This window comes from Poecilia formosa, unplaced genomic scaffold (assembly GCF_000485575.1).
Source record: "Poecilia formosa unplaced genomic scaffold, Poecilia_formosa-5.1.2 Scaffold10, whole genome shotgun sequence".
Classification (NCBI taxonomy): Eukaryota; Metazoa; Chordata; class Actinopteri; order Cyprinodontiformes; family Poeciliidae; genus Poecilia; species Poecilia formosa.
In genome coordinates this window covers 2,282,197-2,301,061 of record NW_006799949.1, presented here as the reverse complement: position 1 = coordinate 2,301,061, position 18,865 = coordinate 2,282,197, and the positions used below count along the sequence as shown (strand labels likewise).

The following is an 18,865-nucleotide window of genomic DNA, read 5'->3' as shown; positions in this document are numbered from 1 at the left end:
TTCTAAGCCATAATTAGATTTTTATCCTTTAGAAAATAAAAGAAACGGTACTATTCTTATCCAAACCTGGAAAAGCATAAAATCTTATTTTGAAGAGTACATAGGAACCCTGGTTATAACAGGGAAAATGATATGAATGAGAAGATAAAACTTAACTAAATGTCAAAGGATGTTAAATAATATATCAACTTATGCTTATGTTGATATAAGCATAAGTTTATATGCTTATATATAAAGCATAGACATTTGGTTAAAATGGCAAACTGAAAGGTTTTATTGTGGTTTTTACAAGCGGGAGATCTTAGAACATTATTAGAAATAATGTTCTAAGAAACTTGAAGTCGTTAAAAAAAAAAAAAAAACTCAAAAACTCTTAATTCTTTACACAGAAACCTTAACATCCAAGTCATACATGTTCACATCTGGAGTAGGTTTTCTTCTACACCCACTTGCAAATTAGTTTCATAGAAATATTAACTAATGATGCCAGATTTTACTATGTAAATTAAACAGAGGATGTTGAAACATGGAGAAATGATTAAATCGCATGCGACACAAAAAGAAGAGGACGAGATAAATCTAGAACCAGCTCCAAAACTCTGAAATGGGATAAGACACAAATATTCATAATCTCCCCTTTTTTTTGCAAGTGGCTCCTCTTTAATCACCCACAGAGTTCAAAATGTCACAGGTCAAAAAGATCACAGAACTACAAAATCCAAGTGTTTTAAGTGACGATTTAAAAAATAAAATAAAATAAAATAAAAAATAAGGCATCCAGAAGTTTTGCTTCAGTGAGGAAAACAGTTGAAGTTTGACACATTTTAGAAAATAAAACACCCTTGTGGAGCATAACCCTGTGCGCCCTATGTACAGGCAGAGCAGACTCATTTATTCAGCCAGTCAGCAGAGGTATTACACAACCATGAATCCCCAATAAAACCAATGATGAAGAAAAACTCTTCCTGTCATTTTGCCCAGGGTGACAGATGGGGTTCATTTTTTTTTTTTTTGTCCTTTTACTAGTTCACTCTTTTACATAAACCAAACACAGTAAGCATCTTGATGTGACCTTTTAAAAAGAAGAAACTGGGTCATGGTGTAACTAAGGCATGAGCTTGACTTGTATTGTCCCGTTTCCTTTGGCAAACCTGCTGCTGCAGTGGATCCTTTTATCTCTGTGTTGCCACAACTCCAGCACTCTGCTTCGTCCATTTTTTCCATAATCGTCTTGCTTTTGAAATGTCGCACCTTCCAAGTGACACATGTATTATTAAACAGGACTTCAAGTGCTACCACTGTGGGACTTTCACGCGCCGGTGTTGGTGCCATCATTTTGATTTGACCGCGGGAGGGACGGTCTCCGCGAAAACATTAGGAATCCCCAACACCAGAGCAAAGACTAAATATTTTATGCCCATGGTGGCAATTCAGATATTTTTAGAAGAGGAATGTTCACTGTATAGAAGTTACTTTAAAAACATCACTGCCCCCATCAGGCTTTTCATGACCAATATCAATTTCCAGTTTTGTTTGAGGTCCGACTTGCAACTCTTCTATTTTAGAGACACGTGAAAGAGAAATGAATGATTTTAATGGCATTGTATGCATTTATCCATCAAATCTGATGTCCTCAACATTTAAGTTTTCATTAAATGGAAAAAAAAAAGTGCATCATGTCACATGGCCGATTTATGTAGTTTCATTTACTTCATCTGTTTAAATGTATTCTGTTACATTAAAATTAGACATTTTCAATTAATTTCTTAGCACTTTTTTGGATTTAACCATAAACAATGCAATTTTAAGTTTTATCTTTATAGGTAAAGCATAGTTTTTCTAGGTCAGGTTACTAGATTTTGAAAATTATTACATTGGTTAAATCTGTCAGTGGTGTTTCCACATTTATCTTCTATCATTTTACGTAATGCTTTCTGCACCTTTTAATTGCCCCATGGAGACCAATAAAGTGATTAAACTAAACTTAATCACTATTGAGAATACATTTTCTCCCTTCTACATTTGACAATTACCCTCATTTAATAACTGTTTAATCATTTTTATTATATTAGTTTGGCATTTTTTGTATTAATCCTAGTGACTGGATTGTTTTTGGCAAAGCAATGATTTCTACCCGTTACATTTAGTGAATAGAGCAATATATTTCCATTTTTATATAAGTGTTTAAGCCCGAACACTTGTGTCTACATTTTGAGGTTTGCTAACTAGAATTACTTTATATTGTATGATGTGCCAAGTTGTTCAAAAACCAGTTTTCATCTTTAAAGAAACATGAAACTGCCAATATCTACATTATTCTTAAGAAACCTGGCAACTATATACATTTTTAAATGGCTTCTCTGAAGTGATCCCTTCACAAAATTTTAATGTATATGCATCTCATTTCTGATTCTTTAATGAAATAATTAAATGGAGATGCGATTGTACATTCTTGGGCAACTTGATTTTTGCATCTCAAACGAATACTTGAGTCTTGTACATCTCACTGGATATAAAAACCAGATGGTTTGTTTTGTGCATGTATGATTAAATGTTGGGGAAAACAAATTTTGCTCAATATTTAAATAAATCGACATCCAATTCAGTGCGAGCATTTTAGTAATGCGACTATTTTCATTCCCTTAACCGGCTTTCCGCTTGGTCATACAGATTTTTTCCTTTTTCTCAGATGGAAATGTTCTTTAAAATTTAATAAGAGCTTACAGGTCATTTCAGAGATTTTGTTGGCATGCACACACACACAAAAAAAAAAAAAGCTACTTGTACAAAGTAAGCCTTAATGCTTCAAAGAAATTCCAGTCATGGGCACCCTCTCCAGACTACGCCAACCCAGTTTTCGGAGGTCAATCAGCGTTCGAGCCTGGGGACTTGGGAAAAAAAATAAAATAAATAAAAATGACAACAAACACTGAAGTCCCACTAAACTCAGCCTGCCCTCGCTGCCCTGTCTAGTCGAGGTAAAACAGAGTTCACCAAAAGTTCACGCGTCCATTATCATAGTGGAATTTGGTACCATAGGATTGTGATTGGAGCGGAAAGAGGAGGAGCCTGCTTGCCAAATTTACCCAGAAAAACTGTTATGACACATGACGTGTTCTGCACTTTCGAGCCCAATACGGGGGGTCAATCGTCGGTCAGAGTGTCGCTCCAGGCCAACTGTGTTTTGGGATTCTGTGTGTATGTGACGAGCACAGGGTCTACGTTTTTTTTTTTTTTTTTTTTTTTTAAAAAAAGGAAAACCCTAAAATATCTCTGTTACTGGCCCTGTGTCGTAACAGCTCTGTACTTGCCCCGCCCAACATGGAAATGGGTTCAACCAGAGTTCACAGTGACGAGCTACGCCTCTTTGCCACCACGTCATAGGGACACAATGTTTTATCATAAGCACAGCACACTTTATCCTGTTTTCTGTTAGCGACGTCACAGCGACCCCTGATGGGTCCAAACCCACAGTCTCCGAAGCTTCCAACACCCTCTATGAGGTACATTCTCAAAGCTTGTGGTCCATTTATGCTTAAAGAAAATTTCTTCATTGGTGAACTTCCCCCCCCACCCCCCATAATTTAACATTTTTGCCTCCTTAAAAAATTATATTGGTGTTGAGTCATTGTGCATCAAGGTGCAATGCCCTACAATTCACAAGACGTTACCAATCTTTGAGCTCCAATAACTCTTTTTAAAAAATAATTGAACTACTAAAACAATGAGGACTTAATTTTGGGGGGGCGGGGGAGGAATGCAGAAACTGAAAATCAATTCTATTGGAATTATTCATTTTTGGGATATTTAGGAGAACTATTAATCGTTTCATCATATTGATCTTCATTACCAAAAATCTATTTTTAAAAAAGCAAAAATAAAGGGGTTACACAAGTTACAATTTCAGGCTTGTGAAATTGTTAAACCATTAACCCCGTTTACCATGTATTGTTTAGTTTTACATTCATTTTAAATTTTGATTAAAATATATACATAAATAGGCTACTTTAAAATTCTAATAGTCAAATTGTACTTTTATTGCTAGTCAATTTGATATAAAAAAAAAATTAACGCCATTAACTGGAAATGTATGCACATTCTGGGCAACCTCAAGTAACCAAATAATGGCAGCTAAATGTTATTTTTCCTCTAAACAATTTTAAAAATGAACACTTTAAGGTCACTTCAGTGCAACACCAGTCATAATTTTAACAGGTTTATAAAAATGTGATCTACACACTGTAGGTGGTATAATGTAGGTCGTTTAAAAAAAAAAAAAAATAACCTCTACAAATTCACTCAGGAATTCTGAGACATTTTTAGTAAAGCAATTTTTTTCCCTTTAATGTGATAATCTGTAATCAATAAAAAAAAAAAATAAAACCTGTAAATAAGACAAAAATAATATAACATTTATTTACCCAGGAAAACTGTGTCCTTGGGTAAATAGTGAATGGAATAGACACTTTTATATCTGAACAAAAAAAAAAAAAAAAAAAAAGAACAAACATGTTTACAACAGGTCAAGTAGACCATAATAAATAAAAAATTACCGTCACCATCATGTTTTATCTTTTTTGTGCATCCAAAACCAAATGAAATCTTTATTTCATCTACAGCACCGTCTATGAAAACGACAAGTAGATTTTATAAATGTTCCGACGGCGTCAGTAGAGCTCATGTTCTATACATGAGTGATTAACAAGACACGCTTCCCTGGCTGCGGCCTCCCGCATGCGGGTTTCAGCATTAATGAGGCTGACGAACAGAAGACTAAAGGCGCCCCCTTGTGTTAAAAGCAAGCAGTACATTAAACACATGGGAGAAGTGTGTACTTAAAGCGTAAAAAATTTATTCAGAACATTCTAATCAGGTGGAAAAAAATAATTACAGACATAGAAAAGACATGCAATATTAGTGACAAAAAAAAATAACACTTTTCCAATAATGGCAGAGCGAATGAACAAACACCACCACACAAAGTGTACTCCAAATTTGACAACTGGTTCAAAGAAAAATAAATAAATTGTAGTATACATTTAGTACATACAATTTGTTAGTTTTGCTTCCTGTGCATTTCCCCACCAGAACAAGTGTCTAAAATGATGCATGTTGCACAAGTTAGTGTTTAATTTACTGCAGTCAATAAGATGCCAATTGGAAAAGCATTTATAGTTTAATAAAATGTACAAAAATAATTTAATCAAGTAGTTTCCATTAGACTTCTTCAAATGGGCAGCCACTAAAATCCAGGTTTCAGTCGGCGAACTGCTTTTTTTAGTCAGATGTTGTCGCCTTATGAACTGGTCCCAACCCAGACTAAAGATGCTGGACAAGATACTTATACCGTGTTCTGATATTAAGAGGGAAAAAACAAAAAGAGAAAATCAGAAAAAACTGTGAAAGTAATGTTTCCACAGTGTTTAGTATACCAAGGCTGCACAGGTAACAAGGATAAATTTATTCAAGTTAAAATAAAATTGCAGTTTCTTCCATAAAACTATTAAATATGTTTTTTTTTTTTTTACTTCAAACAGTTGAATTTTTAAAAATACAGAACATAAAAAAAAACTGGAAAATAATCCAAGTCTGTATTGAATTTGAAATTACACTGATATTTCTTGGCAAATAAAGTGTTTTTATAGAATGTAAAACAAAGATTCACAATACAATCATAACTTAAATTCCTGAGAAAACAAGGTTTCAAACCAGTCTCAAGCAGCCCTTTATTTATTGAATACAATTATTTATATCAATGCGTCTGCGGAAAATCTCCTGTACAATTATTTTTGATTTAAAAAAACTTTTAATAAGGGTCACCGCTTTGTGCACAATAGTTTATGATTTTTGACAAATAAGCAACAGAAACTTAAAGTTACTTTACCTTGCAACTGCAGCAGCAGCTTCAGGTACTCAAACCACTGGTGCTGGGCTGTGAACTTTCCACGTGCTCCACATGCTCCACTGTTGGCTCCACCAGCCGTTTGTATGAGAAAGCCAGCATAATCTGTAGAAAGTGCAAATAATTCGTCTGGATCAATTTAAAAAAAAAATTAAGTGACCGACAAGGCCAAATGAAAATGTTGCATGTTATTGCAAGCAGGTCCGTGGGGGGGATTGGTTCCCTTTTATGCTTTGTGGTATTCTTAAATAGCACATTCAGATCAAACTAATTTAATGCCAGACTAAGATAACCAGACTGAATACATAGAGAAGTTCTTACTGGCCCCATTTGAAGTACTAATGTAACATTCACCAATATAAGTTAGTTTTATGCAATTTATTCTTAAATGCAAAATAGATAACTGATCATTATAAAATCCACCAACACAAAACCAGACATACATGATGCTACTTAAAATAAGATCTGCATTTGGGGTGTAAAAAGCTGTAAGGTTTTAATGAAGAATTTATATAAAAAAAAAAAAATCAGTCAAGGTAGATTGAGCGTGCAAATAAAATGTTCAAATTTGTCTTTGTCTGCAATTGGAATATTTGATATTATGGAACTAAATTTCAAACACATAAGCTGAAGATATTTTCAGTGCTTCATGTTCAGAACTTGGTACAATTTTATTATATTTTTTTTTTTACCTACCGTAAGCAGGATCAGAAGTGCCATCATTGCACCCACCATTATATACATGTTCTCAGTCAGACCACCTCCCCATAGAGGGCCCAGGATGGTGGCTAGACCCCCAACTGAGCGACGCACTCCCTGACTAAAGCCTGTCGAGACGGTGACAAACACTTCAGTAAAAAGGGAGTTAAACATATTTGTCTTCTACTGATTAACATGATTGAGCTTCTGGGGAGCAGCCAGGTAAATGGGAAGGAGACATAAATCCAAAGAAGCAGATATTTACGCATCCACTAGATGGCGGTGTTACCTTGGGTACTCTCTGATGTAACTTTGGAGAAGAGGGAAACCTGGGCCACAGCTACAAAAGGTAAACCCAGGGTCTGCAGGAAAACCCCGATGATGAACTCAGTCAACTGCCACGAAAAACTACCTACAGAAAAAGAGTAGGATCAAAATTAGTGACAGAATTTTTGATGATCCTCAAAATTTATGGTATTAATTTGAATGTTGAAGCATCATCCAGTACACATACAAGCACAACAAGCTGAAACTGACCTAATGGATTAGTGAGGAAGATGAGGCACCAGATGCAGGAGATGTTGCAAATGGTCAAACCAATGGCGAGGACCACCCGCTCTGTAAAGTGCCGGCTTAGCCAGTGCACAAGCAGAAAGCCGACAATCACCACCACACCTCCGAGGCAGTACATCACACTGTTTTCCAGCTCTTTAAAGTTGAAATATTTCTGGGTTAATGGTGTAACCATAGTCTGGAAAAAAATAAAAAAAGTAAAAAACCATTTCAGGAAAATTTGTCTAAAAATTTTCAAGTAAAATGTACTATTGTCATTACTGTTTTTATTTGATTCCTATGAGTTCATCTTTATTCAAATTAAAATGAGTAAATCAAAGTTTACAATGCCGTTTACCAAGCTGTGGTTTTATGAATTTACATCTTAAATAACTAGAATATCATCCAAAAAATACATTTGTAGTAATTCCTTCACTGAAAATTAACTCTTATTTTATACATATTAATTATACACTGAAAAGTTTCAAATGATTTTGCTTGCTAATGTTAATTAGCAAGCAAAATCAGCAAAGTATCATTTGCTGATACTTTACAGCAAATGAATTTAAGATTTCTATTGCTTATATTATTCCCAAATGAGCCATAAGAGGTAATTCTTAAAGAAATGTGATTTTAAACAGAGGGTTTCTTCCATACATCTTGAGAGTTGAGTGGAAGGAAAAAGTGTGGTTGAAAGACATGCACAAACAGCAGTGAGCAAATTGTGAGGCAAATCCTAAGAGTTTTGAGATTTAAAACATCTGAACTGCAGCTGGTATCGGTTCATCAAGAGCTCCTTTTAAACATATACTAGACAGAGTACAGCTCTCACATTCCTCGTTTTAAGCCACTCCAGAACCACAGATGACATCAGGAAAGTCTTACATAAGTGTAAAGAAAAAGAATTTTACCGATGCTGTGGTCCAAAGTGAACTAGTCAAATGAAAGTAAAGTTTGCTTTTCATTTGGAAATTAACATCCATAGTCTAAGGAGTGGAGAAGCTCAGTGTCCATTGTGAAGTTTCCACAGTGTTGATTTGGGGGAGCGATCAAGTACGTTAACTTTGCTTCCATTTATGCAAAAACACCCCAGACTCCAGTGGACACATTTGGCCTTATGAAATGTACCAATTGTTAGCTGTAATGACCATCCAAATAACAGAAACCAACACCAGAAATGTATGCACATATAGCTTTTTCTTGACAGAAATAAGGGAACTTTTTAAATTATATTCTAATTTATTAGGATGCAACTAAAGCCAAAAGTCTACAAAGTCTCTGTGTCACAACCCTGATTCGTAGGGTTCAGCAAGTCTCCTGAACTCAGACATTTTGGCAAATCCTAGTTTTCACATCATGTTTCTTGTACTCTGAGAACAAGAACTTGTTTTGGTGCTAAAGTCACATGACTGTTGTATACGTGTAAGTATGTGCACCTCCAGCGCAGTCTGATTGAAAAGGGTGATGAACTGAGCAGCCAGCAGCACAATCACTTCTTCTCTCAGGAACTCTGATACAAAAACAGGAGGCAGAGCAAAGTTACAGGAAAACCAAATTTCAAGAACTTTGATATACCTTTCTTCAAAAGCTATGACAAATAATGTGCAATGATGTATAAAGTGGTTAAGATCACCTTAAAAATTACAAACTAAATCTGCAGTCATATATTGTTAAATACTGATAATACTTATCCCTATAGAGGAAACATTTTGATACTTTACAGCAAATGAATTTGAAATTTTTATTGAACGGATGAATAAAATCAATTTTTTCAGCCAACTAAATACATACGCCATCAGACAGTTACCTTGGCATGTCATGGAAATCCTGAAAGGAGTGGGAAGCTCATGGGTTGGCAATGTCACAGGAGATTCAACCGGCGAGTCGTTGGGTTCAGCTGATCTGTGGCCTTTGCACATGCTGGACGTCGTCACAGAGCCGTAGGAGCCCACAAGCTCCTGGGAGGTCATTAGCGGCATGACCTCCTCCTCGACTTCCTCTTCGCTAGGGCCTGGTACGTTCTCTTCTTCATGGGGGTTTGAAATCCTTCTTTCCATAGGTGGCAAGTCCCAGTACATGAAGACCACTGCCAGTTGTAGGAGAATCCACAACAGAAACATAAACAGCTGAAATGAGCAGAAAAGAGGATTGTTAGTTCTTGGTCAGGTATCTGGGAGCTTGTGATCAGTTTACATTACAATTTGGATTTTTTTGTATCCTTACCCCTGGCGCAGTATATTTGTTGACAATAAAAGGACCAATATGGAAGTCACAGAGCCTCAGAAATATGTTTAATGCAGGACCTAAGTAAAACCAAGGTAAAATTTTCACTGACAGATTCTGGGTAAGTGGAATCAGATAAAACGCTGTCCTTGATGCGATTTAAACATTGTGAAAAAATTACAATAAAATTATCTTTATTAATGTAGCAGAACACAGAAGCACAAACCAACTAGAAGGCCAGCCTGTCTACAAGCCATGACAGCAGCAAATACAGTGGTCCGGTCCTCTGAAGTAGTGCTTCTGGTCAGGAAGCCAAAAATTGATGAGCCAGCACCTGTACCAATGCCTGATGAAAAATTGAGAAAAAACAAAATTCTCATGCTTTTGTGATTTGGTATGAGTTACAAATTAAAACACAAAATGTGCAATGTGATCTGTGGGGAAGTGCTCACATTACTAAGAACATTTCAGTTTTTCCACTAAGAAAATCTAGAATCAAACCTGTGCAACTTGGCATATTGCCATCTTACATTAAACTCAAAATATAAAACACAAACACTGAAAATTAACAGGTCATTGCACAGAGTCTGTCCAAGTTCATTTAAAAAGTTTAAGGATCAATGGTAAAGTCAGGGTAAGGGTCTAAAAATCCACACAAATATGCCATTTTTCTGGAGCATATGCCAAGCTTCATTAGTAAAACATAACCAAAACAAAGCCAGCATTATAGAAGCTTATAGACAAGGACACCCAACACTGATTTTAGCATGATGTGTAGATGCATTCCATATAGCAAAACTTGACTGTCTTTTGTGTGGTCTTCAGTAATTCAGAAGTTGACTTTGTGATGTCCTCTGGATCGCTAACTCCAGTTACACTCGAGCACAAGGTCAGAAATTGATGGCTGGACATTCTTCTTCAGTTTTTCCACTACAGAGAAAAGTCTATGGTCCCCTCAATGACAGCAAATTGTTGAAGTCTTAAACCATCAAAAAAAGGCCCACACCACCACCAAATTTCTGCTGAACAAAAAATGTTCATGTTAAATTGCCTGTATACNCATGCTCCACTGTTGGCTCCACCAGCCGTTTGTATGAGAAAGCCAGCATAATCTGTAGAAAGTGCAAATAATTCGTCTGGATCAATTTAAAAAAAAAATTAAGTGACCGACAAGGCCAAATGAAAATGTTGCATGTTATTGCAAGCAGGTCCGTGGGGGGGATTGGTTCCCTTTTATGCTTTGTGGTATTCTTAAATAGCACATTCAGATCAAACTAATTTAATGCCAGACTAAGATAACCAGACTGAATACATAGAGAAGTTCTTACTGGCCCCATTTGAAGTACTAATGTAACATTCACCAATATAAGTTAGTTTTATGCAATTTATTCTTAAATGCAAAATAGATAACTGATCATTATAAAATCCACCAACACAAAACCAGACATACATGATGCTACTTAAAATAAGATCTGCATTTGGGGTGTAAAAAGCTGTAAGGTTTTAATGAAGAATTAAAAATCAGTCAAGGTAGATTGAGCGTGCAAATAAAATGTTCAAATTTGTCTTCGTCTGCAATTGGAATATTTGATATTATGGAACTAAATTTCAAACACATAAGCTGAAGATATTTTCAGTGCTTCATGTTCAGAACTTGGTACAATTTTATTATATTTTTTTACCTACCGTAAGCAGGATCAGAAGTGCCATCATTGCACCCACCATTATATACATGTTCTCAGTCAGACCACCTCCCCATAGAGGGCCCAGGATGGTGGCTAGACCCCCAACTGAGCGACGCACTCCCTGACTAAAGCCTGTCGAGACGGTGACAAACACTTCAGTAAAAAGGGAGTTAAACATATTTGTCTTTTACTGATTAACATGATTGAGCTTCTGGGGAGCAGCCAGGTAAATGGGAAGGAGACATAAATCCAAAGAAGCAGATATTTACGCATCCACTAGATGGCGGTGTTACTCGCCTTGGGTACTCTCTGATGTAACTTTGGAGAAGAGGGAAACCTGGGCCACAGCTACAAAAGGTAAACCCAGGGTCTGCAGGAAAACCCCAATGATGAACTCAGTCAACTGCCACGAAAAACTACCTACAGAAAAAGAGTAGGATCAAAATTAGTGACAGAATTTTTGATGATCCTCAAAATTTATGGTATTAATTTGAATGTTGAAGCATCATCCAGTACACATACAAGCACAACAAGCTGAAACTGACCTAATGGATTAGTGAGGAAGATGAGGCACCAGATGCAGGAGATGTTGCAAATGGTCAAACCAATGGCGAGGACCACCCGCTCTGTAAAGTGCCGGCTTAGCCAGTGCACAAGCAGGAAGCCGACAATCACCACCACACCTCCGAGGCAGTACATCACACTGTTTTCCAGCTCTTTAAAGTTGAAATATTTCTGGGTTAATGGTGTAACCATAGTCTGGAAAAAAATAAAAAAAGTAAAAAACCATTTCAGGAAAATTTGTCTAAAAATTTTCAAGTAAAATGTACTATTGTCATTACTGTTTTTATTTGATTCCTACGAGTTCATCTTTATTCAAATTAAAATGAGTAAATCAAAGTTTACAATGCCGTTTACCAAGCTGTGGTTTTATGAATTTACATCTTAAATAACTAGAATATCATCCAAAAAATACATTTGTAGTAATTCCTTCACTGAAAATTAAAACTCTTATACATTAATTATACACTGAAAAGTTTCAAATGATTATGCTTGCTAATCTTAACTAGCAAGCAAAATCAGCAAAGTATCATTTGCTGATACTTTACAGCAAATGAATTTAAGATTTTTATTGCTTATATTATTCCCAAATGAGCCATAAAAGGTAATTCTTAAAGAAATGTGATTTTAAACAGAGGGTTTCTTCCATACATCTTGAGAGTTGAGTGGAAGGAAAAAGTGTGGTTGAAAAACATGCACAAACAGCAGTGAGCAAATTGTGAGGCAAAACCTAAGAGTTTTGAGATTTAAAACATCTGAACTGCAGCTGGAGTCGGTTCATCAAGAGCTCCTTTTAAACATATGCTAGACAGAGTACAGCTCTCACATTCCTCGTTTTAAGCCACTCCAGAACCACAGATGACATCAGGTAAGTCTTACATAAGTGTAAAGAAAAATAATTTTACCGATGCTGTGGTCCAAAGTGAACTAGTCAAATGAAAGTAAAGTTTGCATTTCATTTGGAAATTAACATCCATAGTCTAAGGAGTGGAGAAGCTCAATGTCCATTGTGAAGTTTCCACAGTGTTGATTTGGGGGAGCGATCAAGTACGTTAACTTTGGTTCCATTTATGCAAAAACACCCCAGACTCCAGTGGACACATTTGGTCTTATGAAATGTACTAATTGTTAGCTGTAATGACCATCCAAATAACAGAAAACACCAGAAATGTATGCACATATAGCTTTTTCTTCTTGACAGAAATAAGGGAACTTTTTAAATGATATTCTAATTTATTAGGATGCAACTAAAGCCAAAACTCTACAAAGTCTGTTTGTCACAACCCTGATTCATAGGGTTCAGCAAGTCTCCTGAACTCAGACATTTTGGCAAATCCTAGTTTTCACATCATGTTTCTTGTACTCTGAGAACAAGAACTTGTTTTGGTGCTAAAGTCACATGACTGTTGTATACGTGTAAGTATGTGCACCTCCAGCGCAGTCTGATTGAAAAGGGTGATGAACTGAGCAGCCAGCAGCACAATCACTTCTTCTCTCAGGAACTCTGATACAAAAACAGGAGGCAGAGCAAAGTTACAGGAAAACCAAATTTCAAGAACTTTGATATACCTTTCTTCAAAAGCTATGACAAATAATGTGCAATGATGTATAAAGTGGTTAAGATCACCTTAAAAATTACAAACTAAATCTGCAGTCATATATTGTTAAATACTGATAATACTTATCCCTATAGAGGAAACATTTTGATACTTTACAGCAAATGAATTTGAAATTTTTATTGAACGGATGAATAAAATCAATTTTTTCAGCCAACTAAATACATACGCCATCAGACAGTTACCTTGGCATGTCATGGAAATCCTGAAAGGAGTGGGAAGCTCATGGGTTGGCAATGTCACAGGAGATTCAACCGGCGAGTCGTTGGGTTCAGCTGATCTGTGGCCTTTGCACATGCTGGACGTCGTCACAGAGCCGTAGGAGCCCACAAGCTCCTGGGAGGTCATTAGCGGCATGACCTCCTCCTCGACTTCCTCTTCGCTAGGGCCTGGTACGTTCTCTTCTTCATCGGGGTTTGAAATCCTTCTTTCCATAGGTGGCAAGTCCCAGTACATGAAGACCACTGCCAGTTGTAGGAGAATCCACAACAGAAACATAAACAGCTGAAATGAGCAGAAAAGAGGATTGTTAGTTCTTGGTCAGGTATCTGGGAGCTTGTGATCAGTTTACATTACAATTTGGATTTTTTGTATCCTTACCCCTGGCGCAGTATATTTGTTGACAATAAAAGGACCAATATGGAAGTCACAGAGCCTCAGAAATATGTTTAATGCAGGACCTAAGTAAAACCAAGGTAAAATTTTCACTGACAGATTCTGGGTAAGTGGAATCAGATAAAACGCTGTCCTTGATGCGATTTAAACATTGTGAAAAAATTACAATAAAATTATAATTTTATTAATATAGCAGAACACAGAAGCACAAACCAACTAGAAGGCCAGCCTGTCTACAAGCCATGACAGCAGCAAATACAGTGGTCCGGTCCTCTGAAGTAGTGCTTCTGGTCAGGAAGCCAAAAATTGATGAGCCAGCACCTGTACCAATGCCTGATGAAAAATTGAGAAAAAACAAAATTCTCATGCTTTTGTGATTTGGTATGAGTTACAAATTAAAACACAAAATGTGCAATGTGATCTGTGGGGAAGTGCTCACATTACTAAGAACATTTCAGTTTTTCCACTAAGAAAATCTAGAATCAAACCTGCGCAACTTGGCAAATTGCCATCTTACATTAAACTCAAAATATAAAACACAAACACTGAAAATTAACAGGTCATTGCACAGAGTCTGTCCAAGTTCATTTAAAAAGTTTAAGGATCAATGGTAAAGTCAGGGTAAGGGTCTAAAAATCCACACAAATATGCCATTTTTCTGGAGCATATGCCAAGCTTCATTAGTAAAACATAACCAAAACAAAGCCAGCATTATAGAAGCTTATAGACAAGGACACCCAACACTGATTTTAGCATGATGTGTAGATGCATTCCATATAGCAAAACTTGACTGTCTTTTGTGTGGTCTTCAGTAATTCAGAAGTTGACTTTGTGATGTCCTCTGGATCGCTAACTCCAGTTACACTCGAGCACAAGGTCAGAAATTGATGGCTGGACATTCTTCTTCAGTTTTTCCACTACAGAGAAAAGTCTATGGTCCCCTCAATGACAGCAAATTGTTGAAGTCTTAAACCATCAAAAAAAGGCCCACACCACCACCAAATTTCTGCTGAACAAAAAATGTTCATGTTAAATTGCCTGTATACATGTATGGTGATTTATCAGGTTTAGAGGACCCCAAAGTGATTAATTCACCCAGTCATAGACATGCAGATGGTGGCAAGTCACATTATAGCACCAACTGCCCTTGGTCAATCCAACAGAAGAGTGGCTGCCTCTGACCACCACAAGCAGGCAAGATGGGTAAAGTGTCTTTCCCAAAGACGCAATGAATGTGGATGAAATGGAGACTTGACCCAGCAACCTACCATTTACAGAACAAACTCCTACCATGTCCAAAATCACCCCACAGTTAATTCATGATTTAACAAGGGCCATGATGTTTTTTTATTATTTTAAACAAAGGACCAGAATAAACTGAAGGTTTGCTTAGTTCTGTTCTCCAGATAAATTAAATCCCAAAAACTGCATTTTGCATTTACTTTTGTCATCACTTAGCCAACGACTTAAGGCAGCGTTTCTCAATTCCGGTCCTCACACCCCCCCAGCCCTGCATGTTTTAGGCATTTCCATTCTGCCACATCTGAATTGCATCTCTGGGTAATTAACAGGCTTCTGCAGCACTTGATGGTTATGCAATCATTTGACTCAGCTGTTCTAGAATAGAGGCACATCTAAAACATGCAGAGCAGGGCGGCCTGAGGACTGGAATTGAGAAGCACTGACTTAAAGACAAACATAAGGAGGGAAATACTTTTTACACCCATTTACATGCTACTAAAGCCAATAACAATGAGGCCGGTGGCAATGTTTACAAATCATGTCCATTATCTCATCTACAACCAGTGCTATAAATTTTCAAAGGTTCATAACGTGTTGGGTTACGACATTGTAAATTTTAAAAAACCACTGATTTATAGCAGTGCTATTTTTTTTAATAGGCATCATTGTGAAGGATGACTTACCAGCTAGCAGCCTACTTGACAGTAAAAGCCACTTGGAGTAGCCCATGAAGTACATAAAATTACCTGCAAAAGACAAATTATGTAGTAGTTTTTTTTACAGAAGGGTTGGAGACAACTGAAGATAATATTTGTAGGCAAGAACAGAGTATAATATGGGAAATGGAAGACTTACCAATTATCTCAAAAAGGTTACAAAGCAAAATGATTTTCTTTGTCGTCCGTGTCCGGTCAGACCAATATCCAAACAACGGTCCAGACAAGAGCCCACTCAGACTGAAGGCTGACATAGCCAAACCCAGGAAATAAGGGGCTGCCTCTAAAGTCTGCAGATATCTCCATATTGTGGGTAATATAACAGCTGAAAAGAGATAAAACAGGTTTTATATGCAAATGTATACATTTTAATTCAACTTCCTGCTGTACAAAACCAAAGCATTTCATTTGATCAGCACAAAATGAAGTATTGCTGGTTTTCAAAACACTATAACTTGGTTAGTTTGAAAGTGTTCTTTAAATTTGTTAAGTTGAACTTACAAATTTAAATACTTAGCTTGATAATCTTAAAGATATGACCAAACAAGCTTTACAGATACCTGCAGATCAACTTTGCCTTTAATAAAAAAAAAAACCCCAAACAAGTCTCGTGTTAAAACCATCAGTTTTGCTTTACTGAAAATCCACAGAAAAAAAAAAAAAAGAGGTGGGGATAAAATAACTGTATGGATGATGTTATGTAGCAACATTAAATCTTATCAATTTATATTCCGCTGAGGGAACTGCAGTCAAGCCTTTCAAAAAGAAGGGGTTCTTGTTCATCACCAATGTCCATCTGGACAGACGAAGGATAAACCATAAGCCAATCAGTTTTATAGATATATGCATTTAATTATCTGTAAAAATGTTTCAAAAAGTAGTATCTTGTTGACTCAAATTTTGACATTTTGGTGAAGTAATCAAGTCATCTGGATCAACGTCATCCTAGCTGAAGAACTGTAGAACACTTCTACATTTACCTCTAAATTTTACTTGTACATCCCTTATTATATATGAACTGAGGACTTTGAAATTGCTTACTCACTTTAAACAGTTTCCAGTTTCACAAAGACTAGACTAAAGTCCAGATGGGTCATTTGAAACCCGTAACAGCCATATTGATTCAACAAAAGGTTAGCAACATCTGGTACAAAATATTTTACATTAGTGGCATATTTTGTAAAAGCCAAGTAATATAGATGTATATAAAGTTCTTTTACCAACTGTTCGATATTAGAAAATGTATTTAAATAGTTTTTTTAGCCACAGGATTTGGGCATTGTCTGTCTTTGATTCAACGTGTGTGTATGTGTATACGTGTGTGTAACAGATGAAGCCAAATTGGGTCATGCAGTAAGACAGCAGCAAAGCTAGAAGGGCCTGACTGAAAAAAAATCAAGACGTCAAAGTGTTGCAATGGCCCAAGCAAAGTCCACAACTAAAACTTTTGCTTTAGGGCCTTGTGGTTGTCTTTCCTGTTTTTGTACCATGTTCCCACAAATTTTCCAGTTCAAAATTCTGTACTTTTCCAGAGTGAAGATTCTAGATCTTTCAAGGATTTTTGTAAACAATCCATACATTCGAGTACAAAACATTTTCTACAAATCAGGAAAACAAAAGGTGAAGTTTCCTGATTTAAAAAAAAAAAAAAAAAAGATTATCCCGTCAATGTCAATCTAGATATTTGGGGTCATCTTTACTTAATTCAACTCTGTTTAAAGTCCTTTTAAACTAGTCTCTATTTGAAAGAGAATTTAAACTTGATGAGGTTGTGATGTCTTGTACATTATTTTGTTTAAAAATATAAATAGGGGGTAGCATAAATAGGGAGTTGCATTTTTTAAGCCACAGCTCTGATTTAAATTCATAATCTAGGAGTGCATGTAGGGTAAAAACAATGTAAAGAATAATAAATGTTTTGTTCATTTATTAGTTCAGATAACAAATGGTAAAATCTAACATATACCCAAGATGTGATATGGCAACCCAAGATGGAGCATGGCATTTAAACTGAATGTAGAATCAAATCCACTTCCATACCTTTCAAAACGGCATAGTCAACTAGCGTCTTTGCAGACTCTTAGAAGACACACAAGACTAGTTAAAATAAATAGTGGTATATTCATTTTCAGACACTAATGTCATTGCCCCCCCTAATACGAAGTGTCAGTGAGCAGTTAATAAACATCTTACCATATTCCACACCGCTAAAAAGAAAAATGAGTCCAATGGTGGAGAATGTCAGTTTCTTTTTGCGTTGATAGTCCATTGTGGCTGACTTAATAATCTTCTTTCACTGACTTTTCAAGACATCATCGTCTCTAAATGAAGCTCTGCTGAAATAACCCCGAGTGCCGGGTGCTTCCAATTAACGCCGACGGAGATGAGATCCTAAATCTGTCGGGAGCCGAAAGACAGGAGAAAGAAAACCACCAAGAGCGCACTGCGTTTGCTTTTCTGAGCAGCTAATAAGCACAAAGTGACTTGATTTTATTTTTTTTTTTTGTAAACTCTCAGAAGAGTAAGATCCTGCTTACCGCAACCAATCCCTACAGCGCTAAACGCGTATAAATCTGCCTTCGTGCAGATTACATCACTTCCGGTAGAGCAAAAACTGACATCCCAAAGTGTAACCTGAATTTTCATTCGTTTTCATAAATAAGCATTCATATGCGTTTTGAATGCATTTGAATGGAGTCTCTGAAAGTAACCATTGAAAAACTTGACAACTGACAAAATTCACCAATATCAAAATGTTTTAGGTGTCAAACTCCAGTCCTGGAGGGCCACTGTCCTGCAACTTTTAGATGTGCCTCTGCTGCACCACACCTGAAAAGAATAATTAGGTCATTAGCGAGGCTCTGGAGAACTTATCTACACAAGAAGGAGGTAATTAAGGCATTTCATTCCAGTGTTTTGTACCTGTGGCACATCTAAAAACTGCAGGACTGGAGTTTGACACCCGTTTAGCCTCTCTGTATTCTAATTAATTTTGTCATCACATTGGGCTCATCAGTCATTGTAATATTTTCGTTTCAAAAACTGTGCAGGAAA

The 18,865-nt window shown here is 36.4% G+C and overlaps 1 protein-coding gene across 1 annotated transcript; it reads right to left on the bottom strand.

The window, feature by feature from the left end:
- Nucleotides 1-4,830: 4,830 nt before the first annotated feature.
- On the bottom strand, nt 4,831-18,530 carry mfsd8l1 (major facilitator superfamily domain containing 8-like 1). The gene is made up of 13 exons (XM_016665370.1): nt 18,005-18,530; nt 15,951-16,136; nt 15,779-15,841; nt 14,067-14,186; nt 13,839-13,918; nt 13,424-13,742; nt 13,053-13,126; nt 11,607-11,820; nt 11,359-11,481; nt 11,063-11,193; nt 10,448-10,488; nt 5,885-5,978; nt 4,831-5,353 (listed from the first exon to the last, which is right to left on the bottom strand). The coding sequence occupies exons 1-12, from the start codon at nt 18,078-18,080 to the stop codon at nt 5,906-5,908; spliced, it is 1,500 nt and encodes a 499-aa protein (XP_016520856.1). The 5' UTR covers nt 18,081-18,530; the 3' UTR covers nt 4,831-5,353; nt 5,885-5,905.
- Between the last annotated feature and the right edge of the window lie 335 nt (nt 18,531-18,865).

Excerpts from the sequence above, each read along its gene's own strand:
- mfsd8l1 (XM_016665370.1), bottom strand. The coding sequence starts at position 18,080 with ATGGACTATCAACGCAAAAAGAAACTGACATTCTCCACCATTGGACTC. Across the intron at positions 16,137-18,004 it reads TTTTAGCGGTGTGGAATATG|CTGTTATATTACCCACAATA; the intron begins GTAAGATGTTTA and ends ATCTCTTTTCAG. Across the intron at positions 10,489-11,062 it reads CACTTCTGATCCTGCTTACG|ATTATGCTGGCTTTCTCATA; the intron begins GTAGGTAAAAAA and ends CACTTTCTACAG.